Here is a 27,093-nt window from a genome sequence, read left to right on the forward strand (position 1 = left end):
GGGGCGGATCCAGCACAACAGACGAATCATTTCAGAAGATATTTCCAAACTCCAGCGGCTGAGTCGCATCTGTCCCCCTGCCCCGGCCATCTGTCGCCGGCCACCGACAGCCTCATCCCAGGCAGCTGGATCCTTTTCTTCGAGCCTAGTTTTTGATGAAGCGGCCACTCGAGCACCACTCACACCAGAGGAGGGCGAAAAAGGGAGCCGGGGAAATTAAGGAAAGGGTCACCCTGCACAATCTGTGATAGATGGGACTCGCGGCGCGGACAGGTGTCTCGTCCAAAAATGGAGTACGTCTGTGTGTGTGATAGACAAGGACGAGACTGAGGAGCTGAGTGTTGAGGAATTGTTTTGCGCCTATATATAACATGGTGTAAGTTTTTCTTTTTTTTTTTTTTTGAGCTTTTGCTGAAGTCTCATTCTCCAGCCAAGAGAGGAATTATCTTTTTCCCCCAGAGGTGAGCAGCTGCTGAAGACTTTAAAAAAAGGCTTTACACACAAATATGCAGGCTGACAGCTCTCTGTTCAAAGCATTCTGGGACATCTTACCTGAAAAACGTCCTCTGAGGAAGCAACTTTATTTCTAACCCAGAACATTTAGCCGAGAGCACAAGTGCAACTGTGGACAGCCACAATTTGTTCATTTGTTTTCTTCCTCCTCCTCCTCCTCCGGCACCTGCTCACTTCGATCTCACTCCATCACTCCGTCCATCCTCCTCCTGCTCCTCCTCTTCCCCCCCACCCCCACCCCCTTTTTTTTTCTTCTTTTTTTTTACCAGCGAGTGATAATGTGACCTTCTGCCAAAGTGCTGGAAACCATGCCACCATCGCAGCGGGCTCCTCTGTTGCTGCCACTGAAATAGACTCAAACAAGTGCAGGGAGAGGAGAGAGAGAGGAAGGGAGGAGGGAGAGAGAGAGAGAGAGAGGGAGAGAGGACGAAGGAGGGAGAGGAAGAGAAGAAGAGGGCCAAAGGGGAGAGGAAAAAAAGGAAGAGAAAGAAAGAGAGGAGGGGAGGAGAAAAGAGAAGGAAAGAAAAAAAGGAAAAACGGAAACAGGACAGCTGAAGCCGCAGACACGGGATGAGTGGTGACGAGCCAGGGCTGGATGTGGACTGCCAACACAGGTAACGAATCACCTTCATTCGCCACTTAGTGCTGCACTTAATGTGTCATCACATCTGTCTGCTCGTGGTTAGGGGGAGAATCTGCCTCTTAAAGGTGGTTTTTAACTTTCTAGAGATGCTTTCTGCTTCTTTCTGTTGTGTTTGGAGGTGTGCTGTAGTTTTTAAGTAGCAACCCCCCTCCTCTTCCTCCTCCTCCTCCTGTCTTCTAACTGTCAATAGAGGTTTTTGTCAGAGCACAGAGGATCAGATCAGAAGCAGGACTCGACAGGGTCCTTGTCAGGGGATCAGACGGCACGCTGTGTTTGGCTCCTGTGCCTGTTGCAGGTGTGTGTGTGTGTGTGCCGGCTGTAACTGTTGCTTTAACTCTGCGAGCTGCCAGGGGGATTAAGCAGAGCGGATCGATGCGTCATTGTAAACAGTTAGAGCAGCTGAGAGGGGCTTTGATACCTGCCCGCCGGACCTGGGGATGCTGTCGCTGCCTCTGCTGCTGCTGCTGCTGCTGCATGGGAAATTGAACTGCCACTGAAGAGTGACTTTTCAGGATGCGAGGGAATGAGAGGTTCCTGTAATTATTGAAGGATCCGTTCTGGCACTTTGGCTCCATGAATACAGAACTGTTTTTTTGTTGGGCGTGAGAATGAGACCTGAATTAGTAAACTGACAGCTCAGTTCTGTTCCATCAGTTACAGAGATCCTTAAAAGTCTGCCACTGACGTGTGGAGCAGCTGAACAAAATGAAAGATGAATAAGAAAATAGTCCCGACTGATGGCTTTGTAAAAGTGTTCGACCTTTAAATTTACCCTCTGGAGAAACAATCAAGGAAAGGCGATAAATAAAAAGACAACAGGAAACAAGAGCGGCAGAGCAGAACAAGGACAAAGCCATTTCTCATAGAAACACTGCCACGAGATTGTAGCTAAATCATCAGCCACAAAGTGTAATAACCTGTAGAAACAGCTGCTTATCAGCAATGCTCTTCATTACAATGTGTCAAGGTGCAAAGTACACAGCGAGGAATTCATCCATTAAAACTGATCAGATTGTCCAGAACTGACTGGGTGACTGTCCCTTTATCTCACACAACCAGTTAGATTATTCTGTCATGGTCTGCAAAAGCCCGACCAGCTGAAACTTATTGGAGAGGTCAGAGGAAGGTACAGGTTTGTTTATTTGATTGGCTCAAATGAGAGGTGACAGTGATGCAGTGGTGCAGTGAGACAAGGAGTCCACCGGGGCGTCCCGTGGATCAGATACCAGTGTGGCTTTTCAAGAACTGAGCCCAGCTCTTCCAGCCTCTCTGGCCAGCATCCAGTGTCTAAATTAAAGGCTCAGCTTACCCTCATCACAAAACAAACATCTTTTTTTCCCCCACTTTCCTCTGAAAAGGTGTCTAGCCATGCAGCGAACAGAGGGGAAACCTATTTTATCCATGCAGGATACAAGTGTGGGACAGATGTAAAAAGATCATCAATGAGGAATGATTAACTGAAGAGACAAGTTATAATAACTGCTGATGAGTTTTACATGTTTCTGCAACATTTAAAAGTTCAGTTCAGCCAAATTACAAAAGGAAACTTATTTATCTTGCCTTAAGAACAGTGGCTGTTCTGCGGGGTCACAATGAATGGAAACTAAAAATATTTTGCTGCATATAGGTGAAATACCGGGTAGTTTTATCTCCTCCGGCCTCTAAAAACTGTCCAAATGAAACAATCTGAGAAGCATAAATCTACTCCTGATGCAATCTCTGACAAGCATTTGGAAACTGCTGATCTACCACAGAGCTTTCCCAAACATTTTGGTTTGTGACCTGTTCAGAGGAAGCAAAGTCGACTTGTGACAGTTTGGATTTATTTGAAGAACTTATAGAAAGCCTGAAGCAGTAAATTACCTGGTGATTCATAAGAAAAATTCAGAAATTGGGCAAAAATCTGAAAAACAAGGCCATTTATCAATCTTTTTTTCTAATTTCACATCCTGTTAATAATCACTTCAGACTTTGAGATTTCATGGCGCAGAATATTTTTTCATTATCTGTTCTTGTTAATAATGTTCAAGCCAGAGGATAGGAATGACCATGTTTTCAGTCATGCACATTAATTAATTTACCCAGGTTGGAGATTTCTGCCTCCACCTGGACAGAATTTCACTCAGGGTAAGCGAGATATTATATTTATCTTTTGCAGTTTTGTTGAACCAACCCTTCAAAGACAGACAGACATAGATATTTATTCATATCTGTGGTCTGTTTATAAAACAAGTCAGATATATTGGTTATCATTTTTGCAAGAATCATGCAACCCACAGGTGGAGGTTTAACTCTGCACATGTAAAATGTGGCTTCACCTGAGAACGGATGGAGGTGGAGAATGAGACGGCGTTAAAGCTGAGGCACCAGTTAGGCAGGTGAAAAATGGCTCTTCATTATGTTATGCCAACCATATCCTAGTTTTAGTAATTGGATGTACCGGTATGCATGTGAGTGCAAGAGCTGCATGTCAGTGTGTGTGTGTGTGTGTGTGTGTGTGTGTGTGTGTGTGTAGATAAGGCAACATGTGACAGGAGGAACCGATGCGAGGATTCTCAGCCCATCACAAACACACACACACACACACACACACACACACACACACACACACACACACAGGGGGCAACACACCAACACTGATAATGGAGGAGTCAGGCTGAGGGAGGAGCCGGATCAATAACACAACTGATACATTCAGTGATTAAGCAGATTTATTTTATACATACAAACACCTTATATACTTGATAGTAAATGAGGACAAGACAAAATGTCCTCAGTGTGAAGGTTGAACCTCAGGTTGGTTTAAACAAAGGGCACACAATTACCAACATTTTCTAGTTTCAAGATTTTTCCATCACCGTCGTCCACAAGTCCCGACTAATCCCATTAAACTATGAAGCAGAAATGATATTTGACATGTTTTAACATCAGTTATAGTTTGTTATATTGGATTAAAAGTGAATAAATACTAAATAAACCTGACAAACAGCACTGAGTAGCTGTGATCAGATGTAACTACAGGTGCACGGTATTTGAAAAAAATGACCACAGAATGGGTTACAGGATGAGGTCATGTTCCCTCTTTGTGGCTTAATCTGAGCTTCTTTTGAGTGTTTTGACAACAAACAATGAGAAATAGTTGTAGGCCGGTCCGACCACGTGTGCATGTTATAGCTTATAATGCATTCCAGACCCACCATGTTTTCCTGGAAACATATCAGCCACCTGCTGGTTCCTCCTCAGGTTGCACTGTTAACTCTACCCCACTGTTGTCGTTTATAAGACTGGCATTAGCACTGTTAGCTGCTAGCTCCCAGCCAAACCACTGCCATGTTGAAATCCATGCAGTCGTAAGTTATAAGACTGCATAGAATGCATAGATAGAAAAAGTATCATTTTGAGGATGAACGTTTCCTTTGAAATTAAATTTTGTGCAGCGTTGGAGCAAAGAAACCCACATTCGATTTGAGATTCCGATCCAGCATGTATCTGGAGTAGTTTTAAAAAAAAACAAAATTATAGGTTTGGATGTGTGAAGAACTCTGCGCTATTGTAAAAAATGTTATGTGCGAGAAAACAGTTTAATCATAAACACAATGGCTGTAAGATATGAATGGTGCATCACTGCAGACCCCTGACACAATGAGGACAGTCCATCCAGGTAGACAGTCATGGAACAGTGGACTCTGTCTGACCAAGTCCATGTCCGCAGCAAGTTAGCTAAACACTGGAGTCTGTCGCAGCTAATCACCACATAGCAAGTGTGCCCAACGAGTGCCAGACAACCCCAGGGAGAGGTCCCATTGGGGGATCCCTCGCTGACCAGCTGCATGAACCCTCAGGACTGTAACCACACCCACAACACAAATTGTGACTACTGTGCATGCACACAATGCAACATCTGTGCCGAAACAATTTACTGTCTGCAGCCCTGATGTAACCTGAAATCCACAGACTCACTCATGCAGGAGGAGGAAACACTGATTTACATATAGGAATGTCATTCATACAGGACGGATCACCACGGGGTGATGCAGAGTTAACACTCATTCAGCTGTGACTTTAATGCAACTTCACTTTTCCTTTCTTTTTGACTGAGTTCATCTGATTACTTGACTTTACTTTAAATTGCAGTGTTGCTGTTGATGTTTCTGTTGCTGTCTGAATCATTTCAATTAGACATCTCACAACAGATTTGCTGTTTAAGTCATCCAGTTTCTGGTAGACTTTACTTTATAAAAGGAATTGATGTAACTTGTGCTCATAGTTTGTTTGGAACACAACATAAATACACAAAGACATCAAGACATCATCATTCAAGAAATTTAATGGACTAAATTAGTCCCGAACCATGTCGTTGAGTCATTAAAGTTATTATTAGTTTCACCATGTTTTTTTAGCATCAGCTCAGATGAACCACTTGCAGAAACTCCAATTTAACAGAAAGTTAAAAACACTTCATCACACCAAAGACTATCTTTCATAGGACTTTCTAGGAAACATGTTGACATGCTGCATGGTTACATGTGAGGCTGTAGCGTCTTAGCATGTGCAAGCAGCCTGCAGGCAGACGCAAACGACCTCTGGCTTCTTTTCTCAGGGTTAGTGGCTGCTTTGTCAGCTGTCCAGCTATTACCACAAACACTTAGAGCCGATCTGCTTAATCAGTTGGTAAAAGACCAGACCTCACGCCATCCTCACCGTCTCTGCAGCTGGAGAGGAGAGGAGAGGAGAGGGGGGGAAGGACACAGGACTGGCCACAGAGATTTATAAAAAAAACAAGTTGGCATGCTGTTTGAAATGGTTATTGCACTGATTGACAGCCAGTCAGTCACAAGCATCCAGGGCAGTAAAACATTTACCACTAGGGAGGGATGGAGGTCTCAGGATATCAGCGCAATTTATCCAAGGTCATGAGAGAGGAGGAGGAAATTTCACGACGCTACATCACCACGTGACTATTTCCCGCCAATTTATAGAGCTCTGACAGGCCACTTTTACATGTTCGAGCACTGATCTGTGGCACGATACTGCAGGTGCACGAGTCCTCGGGGTGCTCTCGCTCTATGCGGGCTATCTGATGAGATCCTAAACTCGGGGCAGAAGAAGTCTGGCAGGCTGTGTTGCTCTCCCTCCTCAAGTTTATGGCTACGCTCACGGGCACAACAGAGACTCGGGGCCCATTTATATTCATGGCGCAGTGCCGCTTGCACCTCGTCTAACGTCCTGTCCCTGTTGAGAAGGAAAACTGACACGCCGTGGGCTGGGGGGCGGGGGGGGTGGAGGGGCACCTCCTCTCTCTCCCTGTCATTCTTCTGCCTCTTGTGGATACTGACTCCAACCTGAGTGTTTGTGCATGTGTGGCACGGGCGGGTGCATCTGCAATCTGTAATAGGGGGAAATTGATTAGCCTAATCGGTTTCCATTCAGAGCTGCATGTGTGCTGCTTAATTTTTCACAATTAGCCGTGAGCGGTGACACGGTGAGGAGTGTCGCCATGAAGGATGATGACAACGATAACCTTAGAGATGACGCCTGGAAAGTGAGGAGGGGGTTTGTAGACGGAGAGACGGCTCAGAGTCCGACACAGGAAGAGCAGTTTGACTTTGCACGATGAATCTAAAGAAATCAGGCGGGATGCTCGGCACGGCAGCGTGACAGAAAGTGTCACAGGACGTTCTGCCGGCTCAGTTGGCAGCATGTGATTGTGACGTGGTTGAGATTTATTCTGGCTTCCTCCGTCACATGTCTCCTCCCTCCCTCTTGTCACTCTGCGTCGACACCTAACAAATACAGCCAGCATGCTCAACAGACCCAGAAAGATGCTCTAAAAACAGCCACAACTTTCAGCACCGGGCTGCTTCTCAGAGTGGCATAAACACCCTTTTCAAAGAGATGAAGGATTGTTCTCACTTTCCTGGAGACTGTTTATTGCAGCAGAAATCAATACATCATCTCTAGAGAAAACTATAAAGGACAGAGTTGTTTATGACATGCTCTGATTGCTTTCCATGGAGCAGTTTTACATGTTTTACCTGCAATTATAGAGAGTGGGCCTGTCTGTCTCTCAGAAAATGATAAATAATTCACTCATCAATGCATACGTGGCATTAATATTGATTCAAATAATCCTAAACAATATAAAACAAGTTGCTCAGAGAGAATAATAACACACACCTGCAGCTTTTTTGTTTGTTTGATTCTGGGTTTTTTTTTTAATGTTTTTGATCAGCATCAATCTGGTAAAGAAAGGTGGAGCAGCAGCTTTTTTTTTTTTTTTTATATTTTTCAAAGCTTTGAGGAGGTTGTGGTATGTGATAGCTGCATGTCTGTTCTGATGCCTCAGGAGACCAAAAATGCAGTTTTACAGAGGCAAAGAAACTTCTGAAAAAAGGTCGATAAAGATAAAATTCTGCCAAATCATTTTTTATTAAAATATTCTGTGATCAACAAAGACTTTGATCGTGTAGCAACAATTAAAGGGATGACTAACGTAGTAAAAAAAGAGAAAAGATATTCTGAAAATAATCTCTACAGTTAGAGATTTATCTGGTGTTAATCATGTCGAGAAAATTTAAAATCCTTAAAGCAGTTTGTCGTCTCATTTCTAAGAATCTGCCACCTCTCATGCCTGTTATTGATATGCCTGCTTACCAAAATGTTGCTCTGCGCTCACTGGGCCTCATTCATGAAACGTGAGCAGAACGAATTTGTGTGTAAACCGTTCGCAGACGGAAATTTACGTGCATCTCCGCATTCATCAATATTTTAGTAGCTCCGATCTTTTCGTAGCTACTAACAAAATCTACACATGCTGCTGACCACACGTAGTGCTTGTGTAAATTTAAGAACGCATATAAATAATGCTCGTCACTGTTGGAAATTACAATTTTAATTCATAATGCGTTCTGTTATGTACACAATACGCAGATGCCTTTGAAACATGTGATATAAACATGGCAAACGATTAAAAATATAACATATTTAGTTAAATTAGTTGGCAATTGGCGGGATTAAGATTCAGATTAAACTCATAATTGTGAATTATCTATGTAAATTGACGCATCCTGCCTGCAGTTCTCAGAGGTATCATTAAATTAATGCCAGAGTATATCCAATTTCCATACGGCGCACAACGGCAGACAGAAGTAATGCAGGGGTTCAGTGCAGTTGCAAACATGCCAGGTGTTATCGGTGCCATAGACTGCACACACGTACGCATCAAGGCTCCATCCGGTTATGCATTTGCTTACATTAACCGGAAAAACTTTCATTCCGTGAATGTGCAACTGATCTGTGACGCAAAGTGTGTGTTGTTAAACGTTGTGGCACGGTGGCACGGTGGGACGCATGACGCATTCATCCTGCGTAATTGCGCAGTTGGCACGCGTTTGGAGGATGGAGCTGTGAGAGACGGCTGGCTCATTGGTAAGAATATAGCCTGCATAATCACATGTGTGTGTTATATATGGACTTACCTTTCTATATCCATAGGGGATAGGGGTTACCCACTGACGCCGTGGCTTATGACCCCACTGGCCAGCCCGCAGACACCACAGGAGCATACAATGAGGCGCACGCGGCTACTCGGGCCGTTGTAGAGCGCACCAACGGGGTATTTGGACTCTGAGCGTCCTCCTCCTGTGGCAGATGTACTTTTTTTGTGTGCGCTAATGCGTTTCTTTGCGTCAAGTTTAATGTCAAACCATTTACGTTTAACCTCGGACGTAGTTCTTTGCACTACAGAAACCACATTTACTGCGTCCGTCACCTCCCTCCACGCTTTCGCTTTGCCTGTCCCTGTCACACCACTACTAACAGATGAAAATAAATTTTTTTTTTTGGACTCCACTTCTCCCAAAATAACTTCAATCTCCGCTTCGGAAAAATTCTTTTTTCTTTCTCGTTCTTTTTTTCTTTGTGCCATGACTGACAGGTTGACAGGATGCCTCTACACACCTCCTTATATGGTGGTCATTAGCAATTCATGGGCGGGGTTCATGCTAATTGCTGTTTATCGGGAGCGCGCTGCCACCTTACGATGGATTGGCATTCATGATCATACACACGTGTTTACGATCAGATCTGAGTTTCCCGCGGCGTTCATGAATCCGGAGTAGGTTTTTAGTAGCGTAGGCTTTTATGTGCAAATCTACGCACAAATCTACTAACGTTTCATGAATGAGGCCCATTGAGAGTAGTTTTTCATGTGTAAATATTTCAAATGCAGTGTTTTCTCAATGTTTATTCACATAACTTCTAAAAGTTTGGAAAGGAAAACCATCATCATCTTCACCTTGGCTTCTGGGTAAAACCATAATATCTTTGACACTGAGACTAAGTCTTGAACTTTTCTATCAGTGATCTCGAGTGACTGCAACTAGACAAATGTCTTTGGTGAAAATTTAAAAGATTGCCAAAACATTGATCGACATTAAGATAGACATATTCACCGTGTTTGAACTCTTTTGTTTCTATATAGACGATGTTTAAGACAATGAAGATGTTTAAATAATTTTTTTAGTGAAGTTTTAATACCTGCATGACCAGATATAAGTAAGCAGTAGGGCCCTAAAAGTACATCACAATATTTCAGGGTAATTTTGCTCTGTATTTTGCTTTGTAATTTTTTTCTCCTACAAATGACAAAATACTGAAAAAATATCTAGAAAAAAAAATATTTTTTAAAACTGTATAAATGTGTATAAATAAATAAAAACACAACAAAATAAAAATCTATCATAAATCTAAATTGTAGTGTAAAGGACAAATCTCAACAGCTGCCAAACAGAAAAAGTGTACTTTTGGTCCTAGTATTAGAAAATAATAAAAAACAATACTGTAAATATCAGTGGTGGAATATCTACTTAACTTTTATTTTACTATTTCCATTTATTTAACTTTATATTTCTAAAAATATATAACTATTTCCATTTATTTAACTTTAAAAAAATAACTCTAAAAATATATATCAATATTGTATTTTCTACTCCACTACATATTAGCTGACAGCTTTAGTTACTTTTAACATCAAGATTTAACATTAAAAAACTACTTTTTAATTAGTTCAAATTAGCTTACTTTTCTGACAGTAAAATGCTGCTGCATCAAAAATAATTATCCAACTTTATATATATATATATATATATGTGTGTGTGTGTGTGTGTGTGTAGAATATATAAAACATTCTGTGCGAGTACTTTTACTTAAGTTAATTTAAGTACATTTTATAGCTTAAAAAAGTTTTAAATGCAACGATATGACGTCACTCTGTTATCACAATATTCATTTTCTTATTATATAAAAAATATACTTTTTTTCGATTTTCGTGCACGATAAGATACAGCACACCTCTAGTAAAGAAGTGTTGTTTTGGTTGAACTGTCCTTTAAATATAAATTGTAGTTAATTTATTTTACACATTCCTGCTTTAAACACAGGAGCAGGAGGGAAACAGTGACAGGAGCACAAGAACACAAACACAAACACACAGGGAAGATTAAAAACAAAGTGGTATGCTCATATGTGGATTAGAGCATGTGTACATGTGTGTGTATGTCAGAGATCAGCTGTATGTGTGGGCAGCCACCGCGTCAACTGGGAGAGCAGGCTGGTGACAGCTGGAGCAGTGGCAGGGGTGGAGGGGGCGGTCTGGTTCTGCACAGGCGGCCGCGGCTCCAGCTTAACCAGGGTCTTACACTGATCCCTGCTCCACATACGGAGGCCGAGCAGGCCCGCCAAAGACCGAGGAGTCCTCCGCCACCCCGCAGGTCGTCTGCCGGGTCGGCCGGCGGGGTCAGAGTAGGAATATTAATATCAGAGCGCCGTGTCGAGGCCCGTAAGCCTCAGGTAAACATCCACCCATGTGTTGAGGCAAAATGGATTACATTTGAAACGCCATTGTAATCTGCAGCCTCGCAAACATTATTACCCTGCAACACTTACAGCACATACAATCTGTTCAATCTCAGCGTGCTGACAAAGCGAACGCCGCCTGATGCACTAAATGTGATAAAGCAAAGAGGAGAGATATATATCAAACATCTGTCACATGGACCTGTGTCCTTGGGTGGAAAAACCCTGTAAACAACAATTCATTCTCTGCATTATCAAACTATTCAGACTTGCTTTGGTCGCTTTATTGTGACCAAAGACACATGCTGTGTGACCCGGTGGTTATACTGCTGAGGCAGCTTCGCTTCAGCACCAGATAGGATTTCAAAGACAGAACTGTAATAAAGCACAACGACATAGCTTTCCATCTGCTGTGGCATTTAAAACCTGCTGATCACGGCCCCTCGGATACTACAGGCAGGAAATCCAACTGCTCAGTTCAGCTCCACTTCTCTCCTGAATATTTAAATCCTTTAATGCACAGAGAGACACTAGCCGGAGCCTGAATACCATTCAATTGATTTCAGCTGCGAAAATTTACACGACATTTTAGGAGCCCTTACTTATAGCCCCCCTCCTCCCCTGCAGCCCTTAGCAGTAAAGATCACTTCAGATTTATTGGGATTTCACCCGTACAGGTTTTCATCCCGTGGCAGATCAATCACTTGTCGTGTAGAGTTAATGTAGAGGCGTGCATGTCTTAAATATGTCTGCAGCACCACGGGCACCAGTGCAGGCAGTGGGTCTGCTTCAGAAACCAATAGCACTGAGTGACTGTGGATCAGGGGTCAGCAGGAACACACAAATCACACGTGGTTTGGACTGAAAAGCCTCCATTGTGGTTTCATTTGGGCCACACCTCGGTACAAGACGCTACTGGACTCTAGCTTATGGTGTTTTTTATGATAGCGTGACACTGCCATTTATTATATGATACAGGAAACCATATACCATAAAGAATAGAGCAGTAAATCAAGTTTAGAGATAGCCAACAGGGGGACTCTCTCTCTCACTCTCTCAGACTCTCTGCAGGAATTAATAACACTGAAAACCAAACCAGACTTTCAGAAAGTGGAGCAACCGAAGACATTTTGTCCAAACGAGTCCAAAAAATAGACACAGGTGATTGATAAAGAGTTGTAGCTGCAGCCACCAGCTCAGCCTCTCAGGCTCTCTACTGGCATTCAACGAAACTTTGTGCATCAGAGTTCGATCAATATGAACTCCCAGGTTCACTTTTTAGGTGATAAGATAAAAAAAAGCCAATTGCATGAGACAAATCCTCACAAGAATCTGCAAAAAAATCAGTAAAACTTTTGTTAAAGCCGCTCAAAAAATGGGTTTAACTTTTGTTAAAGCAGCTGTTCCCAAACTTTTCCTGCAAGGATGATCAATGACTAACTGGATTCTATTGTTAATGAAGCTGATGTGTAAGAAAAGCCTTGTCTGATTTTGTCGACAGGTTAACCTCGCAAGCATCTCACCAGTGGTGTAAAAAGTATTCAGATCTCTTCAGTAAAAGTACTAATACCACAATGTAAAATTACTCCTCTACAAGTAAAAGTCCTGCATTCCAAACTGTCTGAAGTAAAAGTACAATAGTATCAGCATCTAAATGTACTTAAAGTATTAAAAGTCAAAGTACTCGTTCTGCAGAATGAACCCACCATATTATTGATGCAGCATTTTATTTTTGTAAAGATAGGGCTCAATTTAACTACTTAATGTACTGTTATGAGGTTTTAATTAAAAAAAAGTAAAAATGTATCATGTTGTTTATGTTTAATCTCGCACTGAAAAGTAACTGAAGTAAAAGTACAAAATTATCAGCATCAAAATATACTTAAAGTATCAAAAGTAGAAGTACTCGTTCTGCAAAATGGATCCACTCAGATTCCAAATATATGATGAGATTTTTTGTATTGATCACCATTTTAATTTTCTAAATAAATGACTAATTTTAACTACTTAGTATACTGTTATGAGGTTCAATTAAAAAAATGTCTAATCACTTTAAATTGATCTTGTTTTTTATGTTAAAGCTCAACTTGAAAAGTAAACCTGTCAGAATGGAAAAAATGGAAATGCTCAAGTAAAGTACCTCAAAATTCTACCTCAAGTACAGTACTTGAGTAAATGTACTTAGTTACATTCCACCACTATATCCTACAAACATCTACACGTTTTTCCAGCAATGCAGAACTTTATTATTGGAGCAATAATCACTCAGGTGTGAATCTTGCACAAAAGTTTAAAAGTTGATTTAGATATTCTGAAGCACTTGTCTGTTGAATATTTATCCACCGTGACCTTCAGATAAATTGCACCAGCTTGTACTTGCATCTCTGTGGAAGTGTTTTTGGATATTAAAAACATAAGTTCATGCTTTGATTTTTTGCTTTGTTTTGCATAAAAGCATTTAAAGTGTCTGTTTGGTGTTCATGTTCAATCAGAGTGTTAATTCACACTTCTGCATACTGCTCTTTGTCTTTTACAGCTATCACCCTCTATCATTTATCCATATTTAATTATTTATCTATTCATTTAAGATCAAGAAACTAATTAACTTGCTTCAGTCCAGCTGAGAGACAGTTTGACTGACAGCTGAGCAAACATTTACGGCCTATTTCATATTGTGACTGAAATAAACAATAACTGAGATTCTGGGATTGTTAAGCACATAAGGAGGAGTAGTGCAATCTTTTCACATTAATATTTCATTAGATATTTGTAAATTTAATGGCATGAAGCAGGAGTTGTTTGTGCACTCTGCTGTCCCGGCGAGCTTTGCTAACTGGAGCTCTGGCTGCAGCAGCTTTAAGAAAGTCTCAGAAGTCCTGAAAGAGATGAGAACATCTAGCTTTATGTCACGTTTATTTGAAGATGAAGATTAAAGCACATTCGTTTACTACAGTTATTAAACATGCATCATCAAATATAGATTCAATAATAATTACACACCTACAAAGGGCAGTTCTTTCATGTTTAAACAAAATAATGCATCATCTGTACAGAGGCCATTTATCTGCAACTCAGCTTTATTGTCAAACTGTATTTAGAGTAGGGATGGGCGTTTGGAAGAAACCTGCTAACTCGATTATCTATAACATTAACGATTAATTAATCGATTAATTGCTGTATGCATACATGGGCAAAATAAAAGACAAAAACAAGCTTCCTGTCAATCGTAAAACTAAAAAGTGAGATTAAACTGTAAAGATAATGTCAAGGAGTTCAGTCTTGATATTTAAATGTGTTTTGTGTTTAAATACGTTTTGGATAAAATTAAACTCAGTAATTCATGCTAGCAAGGTTTGATACAGTAAACTAGTTTTGCTCAAATTAATACTCTTGTATTTCTCTGTGTTTTATAATTGTTAATGAGTCAGTCAGAGATTAAAAAAATAATAATATATATATATATATATATATATATATACAGATCGATTAGAAATTCCATGTGATCGACCAAATTCTTCACGACCATTAATCGATCATCGACTAATTTTTCCCATCCCTAATTTAGAGGTCAAAGTTAAAAGGCCATACTGAATATTAGCATTATATATTTATCTGAATCTGATAGAAATTCAGTCATTACTTTGAGAGGAAAACTGTCACAAGTCGGGTTAAGTGACCAGATCTGGACAATGATATTGTTGTTTATATTCTTTCATTTATACTTTACCTATGCATGTTAGATTACCATTTTTACTTTTTTTACTTTTGCATCCATTAACAGCCCATCCTCACCTGCTCACGTGGTCTTCCCTGCAGCTACATTTACTCCCTATGCTAGTCAGACTTCATTAATATGCACCTACCCAACCTGTTAGAGAGCATCAAAAATATGTGTTAAACAAACATCAGAGACAAACTGTAAACCGCCAACTTTGTGTGTTATGGTAGCAGAACTGTCAGGACTGATAGACTTAGACTTTTAAATCCTGATGTTGGGTTCAGAGGTCGATGACTGATGGACCATGGCTTTAGTGCAACCCTGAGGTTGTGAGTCAGAGTCTGTGAAAGTTTAGGATAAGTGGAAATGTTGTCTTGTTTGTGCCGCCAATAAAAAGTCATGGTATTGCATATGAGTCATTAGGATTCATGATGATGTTTGTACCAAGTTAAAAAGACTCTAAAACACTTTTTAATTTTTTCATTCCAATATTTTCAGAGCCCTCCCCCTCCCCACGTTACATTACTGTACTGCTCAGCCACCTGAACTTATCTTTAATGCAGATAGTAATACTGTGAACTTGCATATTCTTGTCTTACATATGCACGCTCCTGAAAAGTTTTCACGGCTCATAACATCATATTTGTACATATTTTTTCTACTCTTTATAATTTTTACATATGTACTGTGCAAAAATCTTTGGCAGGTGTGAAAAAAATGCTGTAAAATAAGAATGCTTTCAAAAATAGAAATGTTAATACTTTCTTTTTTATCAATTAACAAAATGCAAAGTTAACTCACTTTAGAAAAATCTAAATCAAATCAGTATTTGGTGTGACCACCCTCCAAACCAGCATCAAATCTTCTAGGCATTTTTCCACACCTGCCTAAGACTTTACATATAAGTCTTATTTCTTATTTTCTATTCATGCTGCTTTCAACTTGCCTTAATCTCTCTTGATAATTCTAGCACAGGAATCCGTGAAATAGCCACGGATTCGCTTAACTCAAAATCCGTGGAATAGCCACGGAATAGCTGACACGGATTTCGCTACAATGCAAGTTAATGACAGTCATATCCCCTGGCTATTTCGTGGATGTTTTTTCCTATTGGTTTGTTCCAAGTCACGTGACTTTCAAGGTCCCGGAAGTCAGAACAAAAAACATGGTGGACAGTTCTCTCATTTTTAGCAAAAAAATCAATAATTTGACTTCTGCATAAAAATGGATTTTGATCACATTTCTAGCGAGGTATATGTTTTATTTTCTAAATATTCACTCAGTGAATGTACACTTTGTATGTTGGAATAGCCATGTGATATGTCTGTAATTAACTTGCATTGTACCGAAATCCGTGTCAGTTTCACGGAAATCTGAGTGATTCCGTGGCTATTTCACAGATTCTTGTGAGACCATGTTGCCCTGAAAGTGATTCAGTGTTATTGGCTCTTGCTATTGTAAATTAAAACCAATGCTGTTTTCGGCCCTTTTTCTTCTCTGGGACTCGTACAGCCGTACAGTCTAATGTTTGTTATGTGGACGACTGAAACTGACAAACAGGTTAATTAACTCCACTTCCATTAGTCAGCACCGGGCCACGTGGAGCCGAGCCAGACTCATGAATATAAAGACCAGTTGTTGTCTTGATGTGTTTGAATTGAACAGGATGTTTGTTGTGTTTCTGTGGCCTATAATTGATGTTATAAGAATGTTTCAGAGGAGCTGCAGAACAATTCAAGAGAAGTTATAGACTGTGGGTTTGTTCTGGCATTGTTTCAATTCGTCTTGTGTGTTTTGCATGCTGGACAAATGTGCAGAGATCACACAGGGATAGCAGCGACGTGGCTTTATTTATGACGATCTGGATTCTGATCCTGATCAGAGGGTCACAGATAGCTGCTGGGGTGCACACATATCTCTGATTTTGGCTGCAGATATTGTTTTGTTTATCAGAGACGGGTCACAAAATACTGAAGCTGAATCCCATTAAGACGCTTTGCTCTGAATAAAACAAAATATTTGATTTGACATTGACTCAAACCTGTGGACACACGCCAACTATGTCAAACTGCGGTTATTTCTGGATATTTTTTTTGGCTCGCCACCTCGTTCTGCTCTCACTGTACTTATAAAGCTGATGAATATACAGATTAGTTAAATGGCTGTGGATTTAAGGAGATTAGCATGGCTGCATTCTTTTTAATCAGAGATTAGTTAAACATATTCGTACAGGTGACCGTCGTCATTATGTGCTGATGAATGAGTCCTCGCTCATTGTTATAGTAGAGGTCAAATATCCATTAAAGCTCAGAGAGCATTTGTTCTAATTCAGAGGTAATTTACACTCAGTTGCACATTTATTTCAGATTTGCTAATGTATATTTCAAATGATTCAATAGTTGTACAATAAATCCCACATTCATGCAGTGTATCATATTCTCCTTCTTCATCTCAGGCTGACGTTTGTGTTGCATTATACTCAAAAGGTGTTTAATATTTAGTGTCTCACCTAATGCATACTGTGATAAGTTACAGCCTGCTCAAACCTGAACAGCATCATCTGCATTGAAAATGGATTAACTGTAACAAGCTGCATCTAATAAACTTTAAAGTGCATGCAAAGGTTTTAGGAAAACTAGAATGAAATCTGCATAAGTATTCTTTTCTCAAAGCACAAAATACCCCCAACAAATCCACAAAGAGTCAACAGTTACACATATCCCAACCCAGTCAACATATCCATATGCTTAAAAAACAATTACTGATTCACCTGCTGATTTAGTCTGGTCTAGATATTTTATTAATAAGCAGAAACTTCCATCCCAGTTTCTATTCAGTTCTGAAAGTGACAATTAGTCCTCCAAACCTTCTTCCCAAATGTCTCTTAAACATAAAAAAAAACTCATTAATAATGGTTAATAATATAGCTTAAGTCTGTCTTAAGACTAAAACTGACATGCCAATAAGTAAACTGAAACAAATTTTGATCAGTGTAATGGTTTTGAAGAAGAAGGAACAACAATAAGTGATGGGTCATAGTCCCCAGTCTTCCCTCTGTGTATCTGGAGTAAACAGCTAATGACACTTCAGCACTCAGATTAAGTCAAATGAGGTTTGTATCTACTGAAGGTGCTGTGTTTGTGTTATAAAAGTCAGTTTTCAGACTGGTCTCCCATCAAAAATAACAATATTAGGCCTTCTAACATGCAGCAAAATACAACTCATATAGTAATGATTGACGCCAATGTGGAGTTTAAAGGGCGGAGAAGTCAGAGTGGGTGCAAATGGGTCGAAAAACGCTGGAGTTTCACTACAACGGGGTTTGTGTCCCATGTGAAAACAAAATTAAACAACTTTTGACATAACTTCCATCTTTACGTAACTTCCGTGACTCACGTCACCCTCACTTCCAGCATTTACATAATTTATTTACTGTTTAACCTGTCTTTTATAACACCTAACCAGGAGGTTTTTTTGCCCTAAACCTAGCTCAGTGGTTTGCAGCCTAAATTCATAGAAACTGAATTTTTTTTTTACAACCGTGAACCGTATGTGTATGTATAATGACGTGTGCTGTTTTTAGAACGTTCCGCTCTATATTGTGAGGGGTGAAACACTCATAGGAGTCTATGGGTTGTTCTTGTTGCAATTTTCCATGACGACAGCAAAAAATAGATTGTGGATTTCACAATGCATTTTTAAATTTAAATTGGTTTAGTATGGGTTTTCTTTGACAACCAATAACCTTTCAATGTTATTCTGGATATGTTCGGATTTGCGTTCATATTAAGGCTGTATTGAAAACATGACTCTGTCCTTGATTTGGACACAAAAAATCTTTTGTAAGAGTTAGAAGAAGACGCAGTGTTTCGAAAAAAATGAGATGAGTTATCTTGATTGTTCCAATTGGAAATGCAGTGTATTGTATCTTACTCAAACTTAGTTTTATTTCTAGATATTTTTTCTGTCCTTAATTTTTATGTGTAGTACCATTGTTCTAGTGTTGATGCATGATATTGGCAAAAACAATAAAAATAGGGTTAGAGAAAGTCTGCTCATATATAAAAGAAAGCTGTTGACGGAGACACACAGCGGTCGAGCCATCCATCCACACTAATGCCTCCCTATGAAGTTTTGTGAGGGAATAACTTGACGAGTCATAATTCACCAGCCTCCAGAGGTCTCTCACTCAAACATAAACATGTTGCGTTTAGTCGCTGAACACAAATTAAATGTTTTTCTTAGAAGGACAGTCTTGAAGTAGAAGGAGAGTGTTATTAAGCAGCACATTTCAACTCTCAAGCCGAGCATTAAAGCAAATATTGATGAAGTGTTAAGACAGAAAGTTTTGTATGGCGATGCAGCAGATCCTCCCTGTTGGTTTCTTGCTCTAATTAGCTACTTTACTCATTTATAAGGTGAATATAAAGTCACTTCTACTGTGACTTTGTCAAGTACAGGGTATGTTGGTTTAGGGCAGGAATTGGCAACCTTAGGCGTCATTGTTGGCCAAAAAAGGAGAAAAAATATATATAAAACGTAATACGTAATAATAATAATACGTATAAAAACGTATATAAGCAACACCTGTTACGATAAAACAATTTTAGGACAATATATTTTCCCAGAAACTATCACGATAAACGATAGTATTGTTGTATCGATGTCGCTTTAGTTTTATAACGATATTTAAGCATAATAAGTGCATCCTTTTCCACAGAAATTAATTTTTAAATCTTGAGAATATTTAACATTGGAATTCACATGTGGAAAAGAAATATTAAAATATCCTAGATAAATAAAACATAAATAAATACACTACAACCAAAACCAATAAAATAGACTTTCATGCTCTGTTAACAAACATTGCAATGGGATAATCATTATGTATTATATTATTTTATTATCAAAATAACATATAAACAGCTGGAATGGCTGCTTGGGGAATATAGTTTATATATAGTGTATAGTTTATAATTATACATCGAACGATAAGTCGATATAGTACTTATCGTACTTATCGTGACAGGCCTAGCAACACATTTTTATAATTAAGGAATACAAATTGCTTTGGGCCTACACCAACAATCAATGAAAATTAAAATGTAAAGAAATAGAAAATACATTTCATTTGGTATAATTTTTTTGTTGCAGCCACAGGGAGCCACTGCAGACAGCCTGAAGAGCCACATGTGGCTTGGGAGCCGCAGGTTGCTATATCAATTCCCCTTTAGAGGTCAATAAAGTTTAAAGGTAGGGGTGTGCCAAATCGTTCACAGTTATACCCGTATAATTTTTTCATGAGTTAAAAAAACATGCATATCATGATATTTGCAACATTCCTACTTCTCGACGTAGTGGTGTAAGGGTTTCCTATTAATTATCTAGACTGTGACGGCCCACCAGAGTCTCATGTGCTGCGCTAGAGTCCCATTTCAAGCTACTGAAAGTATATTTACACTATTCATAATATAAAGTTATTTTGCGTTGTGTCAACCCGACCCACCTCTCCGTCCTCCTCCTAGACATGCATGCGTATTCACACTCTTACACACACATACTGGTTATATACCGAGTTCCCTACCTGTCTCTATCAGTCAGGTCCCCACAACATCTCTCCCCGAACTAAATACTATCAACCTGTCCGGGCCATCAGAGGTCCAAACACAACAGACAACTTTAATAACAGTTAAAGTTGTGTTAATCACAAAAAGCTACTATTACTTCCTGTCGCTAAACACGTGCAGCTTTCAAAATAAGAGCACAGTTAAATCCACCATAGAATTTACAAGAAGGCTGTCAAAATAGGAAAATTATATTAAATGAAAAAAAATTATCCAGTGGGACATGCCCCTGGACCCCCCTAGCCAGCTATTTTTCAACACTGTCTGGCTACTCCATGTCCTAGTGGAAAGCCCTGTTGACTGTGAAAAATGTTATGTGAGGTGTTTGCTCACATTTAGCTCTCAAAACTTAAAAACTACTTAAAAATGTACAAAATTTTCTCCTGGTGGGGCATTCCCTCGGACCCCCTAGATGGTTATTTTTTATTATTTGCTAATACTCAAGAGTCAAGAGTATTATTTGTATACGGACTAAAAAATCATATTTTCTATATATTTTTCAGTATTTTGTAATATCGTCAACAATATCGTTATCGCAAAAACACCCTGAAATATCGTGATAATCTTTTAGGGCCATATCACCCACCCCTAGTCAAAGCTACTAACTGGCTCTTGGACCAAGGTGTGAGATCAGAAAGGGTCCTATACGGAGGTGCAGAGACTTTGGATGGTCAGCAGTTTCCCTGATAATGACAAAGAGGACGACTTTATCAGCATGTGAGCCGCACACACAGCAGGCTGCAGATGCATGGCTGAGTGTATTGATCACGGAGCAGAAGACGGGACAGGTGCACATTGTTAAACAGCTGCAGTGAGCGGCGTCATGCCCAGAATATAAAAGCAGCCATTAAACACCGAGCCCTTGCTCCTCAGCCAGATGTATTTACCGCAGTGGCCTCGCGTTAATGAGCTGGATCAGGAAGCAGTTGGAGGACTCAACAGCTCAGCAGCGACTCGTCAATAGATGGCAGCTTCTTTTTTTATTTATCTGACTTCATATGGTCAATACATGAAAATGAAGAGCGGCGGGGTATAAAAAGACGAGTCTGGAGAATGCATTGTGGGGAAGCCCGACTGATTATTGACACTGCGAGGAAATGGAAATATCGGTGCTATAAATTAACTACGGGCAGCTGAGGGAAGAGAAATGCTTGAAATGTACAGAAAAACCAGCATGTGAGATTATGATATACATAGCACGCTGCATATACACATGCACACACACAGAAGTCTGCAGAGGCCATACATATTGAGCAGGAAGTGTCAATGTGTGCAGAAAAAAAATTCTATTCACCTTATCAACAATATTCAACACACACAGGAGCAGATAACACATGTACAGGCTCAACATGCAGATGTTCTATTTGCATTATTACCCGCCGAGTTTATCCAAAGCGTCCGGATGTGTGAAGGCACCGCGGGGTGAACCCAGAGCAAAGGAAATTATGTGATAGTACGATAAAGCCCCCAGCAGTTATTCTGAATGTTTGAATGGCAGCTAATTCTGTGAGGAAACTGCCTCCACCATATGTCACCCACTAGAGGGGGATAAGCTCATCCTAAATGTTTGTTAGTCAAACAGCCCTGAAGACAGAGGATGCAGAGACTGTCAGGGAGGGCAGATTTCCCTTTCTTCTCATTAGATTATTCAGTCATTATCAGTGGAACAGTAAAGAAGAAAGAGTTATTTCGAAGCGACTTTGCTTTTTAATGTTCCCTTGTTCTGACTTTGGCGAGGGCTCAGGAAGAGAGAAGTTCGGAGGGCAACTTTAGCTATTTAAATAATCTGCCACTGGGAGATAGGACTGTGCAATGTGTGTGTGTTCTTGTATTAATACTGTTGTGGGGACACATATCTGTTGAGTCACATTGTGAGAGAGACAGAGCACCTTCTTTCCTCAGGCCATAATCCTGATTAATAAACCAAAGAACTTGTGCACATGTGCTTAGTGAAAGTTTGTGATTCAATTTAGCTGGTCCCACAAACGCATTAAAGGTTTAAGACATGTTTTTGTTGACCGTAAGGGTTGTTTAGTGTTGTATATATATATACGATTGGTTGAATGGGTCAGCAGCTTTTTTTAGGGGGTGCTTTACTTTTTCTTGTCTCTGAAGAACAAGCTGCCCACTGAGCAGAGACTCTCAAAAATGTGAGATCAATATTATCCTTTACCTTGAAATGTAAATCTTGTTAGTTGTTTCAGTGCCGTTTGCCTGTTTTGTCTTCTCAGAAGTATTCACACAAACAAGCACACAAATGCAACTAGCTGAACGGCTATTTATTGACCTCAGCATGTGATTTTTGAGACACTGTTCAGCCTGAAGTTAAAATGTTGACAACGATATTCACAGTCACAGTTAAATTTCCCTTCCAGTTGTGTGTCTATGTGATAAAAGCAAGTGATAATTACACTGAAATGATCTAAAAACTAGAGGCAGTGTAGGATACTGAAGTTATCCGAACTTTGTGATATATAAGCATTGCCAATATTCTCACAGAACACAAAATGCACAAAATAACATACCATGCAGACATCAGTATGTAAGTATTTCTACTACTAATTCTCACTTATATGTTTAGGCACTTCATCAAAAGGGGAAAAGAAGCTCTAAAGCTTCAGTCAAAGAAAACTGAAAAATCCCTTTAGAATGATTATGATGAATGATTGAAGTGTATTTGTTGCACACAGGCATGCAAAAAGGCATTGCAACTCTAAAAACCTCTATAAATCTGTAAACTAGCGATTAATTACATTGCCTTTTAACTGTATGCTAGGAAAGTGTTGGAATATAGTGTTTATGTAAGAAAAGAATAGGTAATTTATCGATTTCTCAATAAGGATATACACTACAGTCATGGAAAAAATGATTAGACCATCCTTGTTTTCTTCAATTTCTTGTACATTTTAATGCCTGGTACAACTAAAGGTTTTTGTTTAGACAAAAAATAATGATAACAACACAAATAGCTCATAAGAGTTTAATGTAAGAGCTGATATCTTTACATTTTCCATGCTATTTCTGTTGTTATATGTATCCAAACAAATGTACCTTTAGTTGTACCAGGCATTAAAATGAACAATAAATTGAAGAAAACAATGGTCTAATATTTTTTCCATGACTGTATATCACGATATAACATGTTTTCTGGCAAAACAGCTCATCTCTGCCTCCCTCCCATATACTCCTATCAGAAAGTAAAGTGTCGTCCACATGATGTGAATAATGCCGTACAGTAACACATTTCAGCTGCTTATATTTCCAGCATGCAATAGAGACAATATAACCTGGCTGTAGGATAACAGCATGCTAAGTTAAGTTTTTTTTGTAGCATTATGATACAAAAAGCAACCTGTGTGTTTTTTGAGCCTCAGACTAAAGCATGCACCGTGTATCAGTAACAGCCTGACAGGGTCCTGAGTCCTGATAATTCACCATGGATGTACCTGGTCATGCTTCCTCCACAGTGACGTCTGATCCCCAGCATCAGAGTGAAGCCTGCAGCCCTTGTATACACAGGAATGTTTTTTCTGTGTCTTTTTTTGGAGGATTTAGCCCAAGCACGGATGATCTTTATGTATCAGTGCAGTTCACAGGTTCAGCTGACTTTTAGTTTCAGGGGTCAGAGAACAGAGAATCTGCAGCACCAATCTGGAGTTCAGCTGCTTCACAAAGCTGGCTGCTCTATTCAGAAATATGAAATAGTAAAGAAGTTATAGTTGTTTCTTCTCCTTAGTATTCGAGGGCATGTTGACAACACAAAGCCTTATCACAGAGTTATTGATGACTCATTCTCTATTTGCTTTAATTCTATATCCACCACCCTAGGATTCGACCTTCATATATCTGCCTCAGCTGTTTCCCCGCCTTGATTAAACACATGGGAGGTGAAAGCTTTTAAGCATTGTGACCACGTCCGTCGCTCCCCATCAAAGACATTAACCCTAAACTGTTCCACCGCTGCCGCAGCTGAAACACGGCTAATGTCATTGAAAGGAATGTGGCAGATGCCCCCCTCACGACGGGGACTAATCAATTTAAAAAATGATTTACGAGCCGGCGTCTTATACCTGCAGAATCACATGTTAGACATAGCATGTACAGCTCCCCAAGCATGCACGTGTGACGTCTTTTATGTGGATTTCTGCAGAGTGCATGACTGGAAAAACAATCCTGTGATAACTATTCTGCAGACGTACCAACGGAGCGTCTCTGTTTGTCTGCCTGCCTGTTTGCAGTGTTTTCCCAGAGCCACACAGGAAGTAGAACATGGAGAGAAGAGCACCGCACAGCTCCACTGAGCCTCGTGCAGTAGCCAAATCTCTTGATAAGTTTATACACTACAATCAAGCCGTAGGCCATGACGCCTGGCAGGGATTACCAAGGGATTACAATATATTCACCCCACTGGGATTCCATCACATGGTGGATCAGATCTCTGTGACAGGGGACCAGTGTGCAGCACTCCCTCAGGGCCACAAACACTACTGTGACAGATTTGACAAAGAGCCTAAGTCTGTCTGACAGCTCTACACAAACCGCTGTCTGGCTACAATGTGAATGTTAAACCAACGCTACAGGGTTTGACATCACGGCGCTCTGCCACCGTTTCTCCTCCATTACCTTCCAGAGGGCAGGAAGCAAAGCAATTAGGGTTTTGGAAGAAATTAAGACAGTTTGGCCAAGAGTTACTGGTTGCAATCCAGACCATTAGTAATGCAATGTTGCACAAAGAGCTCAGCTTTTTTTTCAAAGGCCAACTTGGGGATTTCAATCATGTTGTAAATATAGACTTTGCTGTCTGAATAATGCAAATGTCAGTTTCAAAAACTGGAGTTTCAAACAGCTTACAAATCATAATAATAATAATAATAATAATAATAACACTGTGGATATCAATTACTCTGCACAGCCAAACACATGCATGCACAACTTTGGCAGATTTGAATGCTTGGGAGCGCTGGAAAAAAATTAAGCAACAGCTTCAAAAGTGATGTCACGAGAGAAAGATGATAAATCCTCTTGTTCTCCATTTGTTGCATTAAACACTGGACACCATCTGTTGGGTTGGACCGCAGAATATAACAGCAGCAGGGTGGCAGCTGCCGCCCTAAGACGCAACAGCCTGGCTGCAGCCTCGTGTCGCACGCTGACACACTCTAAAAATACTATTCTGGGCTCCGTTAATGGGCTCTTACACTGTCTTAGTTATGGCAGGCGGACTGGCACACTGAGCAGAGATGAAGCTAAAAGGTCATTATTTAAAATAAGCCAACTCTAAACAAAAGGCAGTTTGGTTGCCCGGCCAGCAGGGATTACTGCGTATTATCACAACATTTCAGAAAAAGACAGCAGTATCTAACATGTCAATCCCTGTGCTGACCCCTCCCTCCACTCTGACCCTCCTGCAGGCAGTAGGTGACTGAGATGGGCGTTCGTCTAGGCTGCTTGAGCGACTCCCCGTGGTGGCCGCCGCCGCTGCTGCTGCTGCTGCTGCTGTCCTGCGCCACGCCCTTCTGTTCGAGTCGGCCCTTTGGGATTCCGACGCCCGCCGTGAACGTGGCGGTGGTGTTCAGCGGCTCCACCTACCAGACAGAGATTAAGGGGCGGCTGAGCCGGGAGAACTTCATGGACCTGCCTCTGGAGGTGAACCCCATCACCGTGCTGGTCAACAACACCAACCCGCGGGCGCTGCTCACCCGCATCTGTGACACTCTCTCCACCAACCGCGTCCATGGGGTGGTGTTCGAGGACAATGTGGGCTCCGAGGCCGTGGCACAGATCCTGGACTTCATCTCCACTCAAACGGCGGTGCCCATCGTGGGCATCAGCGGAGGCTCTGCTGTCGTCCTGCCATACAAGGTCAGTGTGACGGCAGAGGGTCGTAAGGAGCTGGTTGGTGCTTCAGCCACAGTCACTAACCAATCAAAGTTTACCAATTTAATTGGTACTTTTTAGTTTTTTTTAAAGCATTTTCATGATTTCAAATTAAAACCAACCACTCATCTGTTTCGCTCATTTCAGGGCGTTTACATGTTACTCTCTGTGTCCTGGTATTTCACTGCAATAATTCACCTGCAACAACAACTCAAACATGTCTTTGTGCAGAATAACACAGTTAGAATGACAGAAATCATTAAAAGCAAAAAGGGGAATTTCTCTGATAAATTCTTTTTTTTAATTTGAATAAAATGGAATTTCTATATAAACACTTTTCCAAGCGCCCACAAGTGTCACAAACACAAAATTACCACAAAAAAAAAATACAAAATGGCCAAAGAAGACATAAAATGACCCCCAAAAAGGTAAAATATCCAAAAAGATGTAAAATGACACCCAAATAGGTAGAAATTTCCAAAAAATGACCAAATAGACACAAAATGAACAAAAACACACAAAATGATCAAAATATATATAAAATGACCCAACAAAAGGTAAAATGTTGTGACGTAAAATGAATAAAAAAGACCAAAAAAAGATGTAAAATGACAAAGAAGAATTTAATGTTTTAACAGGTTCTGGTTATTACAAACATTTTACTTTTGACAATGTTTTAATTGAGACTTGTAGAATACATTTTGACAGTTTATTTGTAGGTGATCTTTAAAAAAAAAAACCATATGTTTCAATTATCCACCCTGCGGGATGGTAGGGTTCAGATCTTTAACCCATTGCATTTGCTTGAAACTACAGATCGATCCTTCAGGCTGAAAAGAAGTCTAAATGTTCAGGTCATTTCT

At 40.2% G+C, this 27,093-nt stretch overlaps 1 protein-coding gene across 1 annotated transcript in view; it reads left to right on the forward strand.

Annotated features, from left to right (window-relative positions):
- The first annotated feature begins 766 nt into the window (after positions 1-766).
- grin2ca (glutamate receptor, ionotropic, N-methyl D-aspartate 2Ca) overlaps positions 767-27,093 on the forward strand; it is an 87,859-nt gene continuing 61,532 nt past the window's right edge. The window contains exons 1-2 of the mRNA XM_059347943.1: positions 767-1,127; positions 25,765-26,215. Coding sequence (XP_059203926.1) covers positions 25,781-26,215 — 435 coding nt within the window. The 5' untranslated portion in view covers positions 767-1,127; positions 25,765-25,780. The remainder of the gene's footprint in view (positions 1,128-25,764; positions 26,216-27,093) is intronic.

This window comes from Centropristis striata, chromosome 13 (assembly GCF_030273125.1).
Source record: "Centropristis striata isolate RG_2023a ecotype Rhode Island chromosome 13, C.striata_1.0, whole genome shotgun sequence".
Classification (NCBI taxonomy): Eukaryota; Metazoa; Chordata; class Actinopteri; order Perciformes; family Serranidae; genus Centropristis; species Centropristis striata.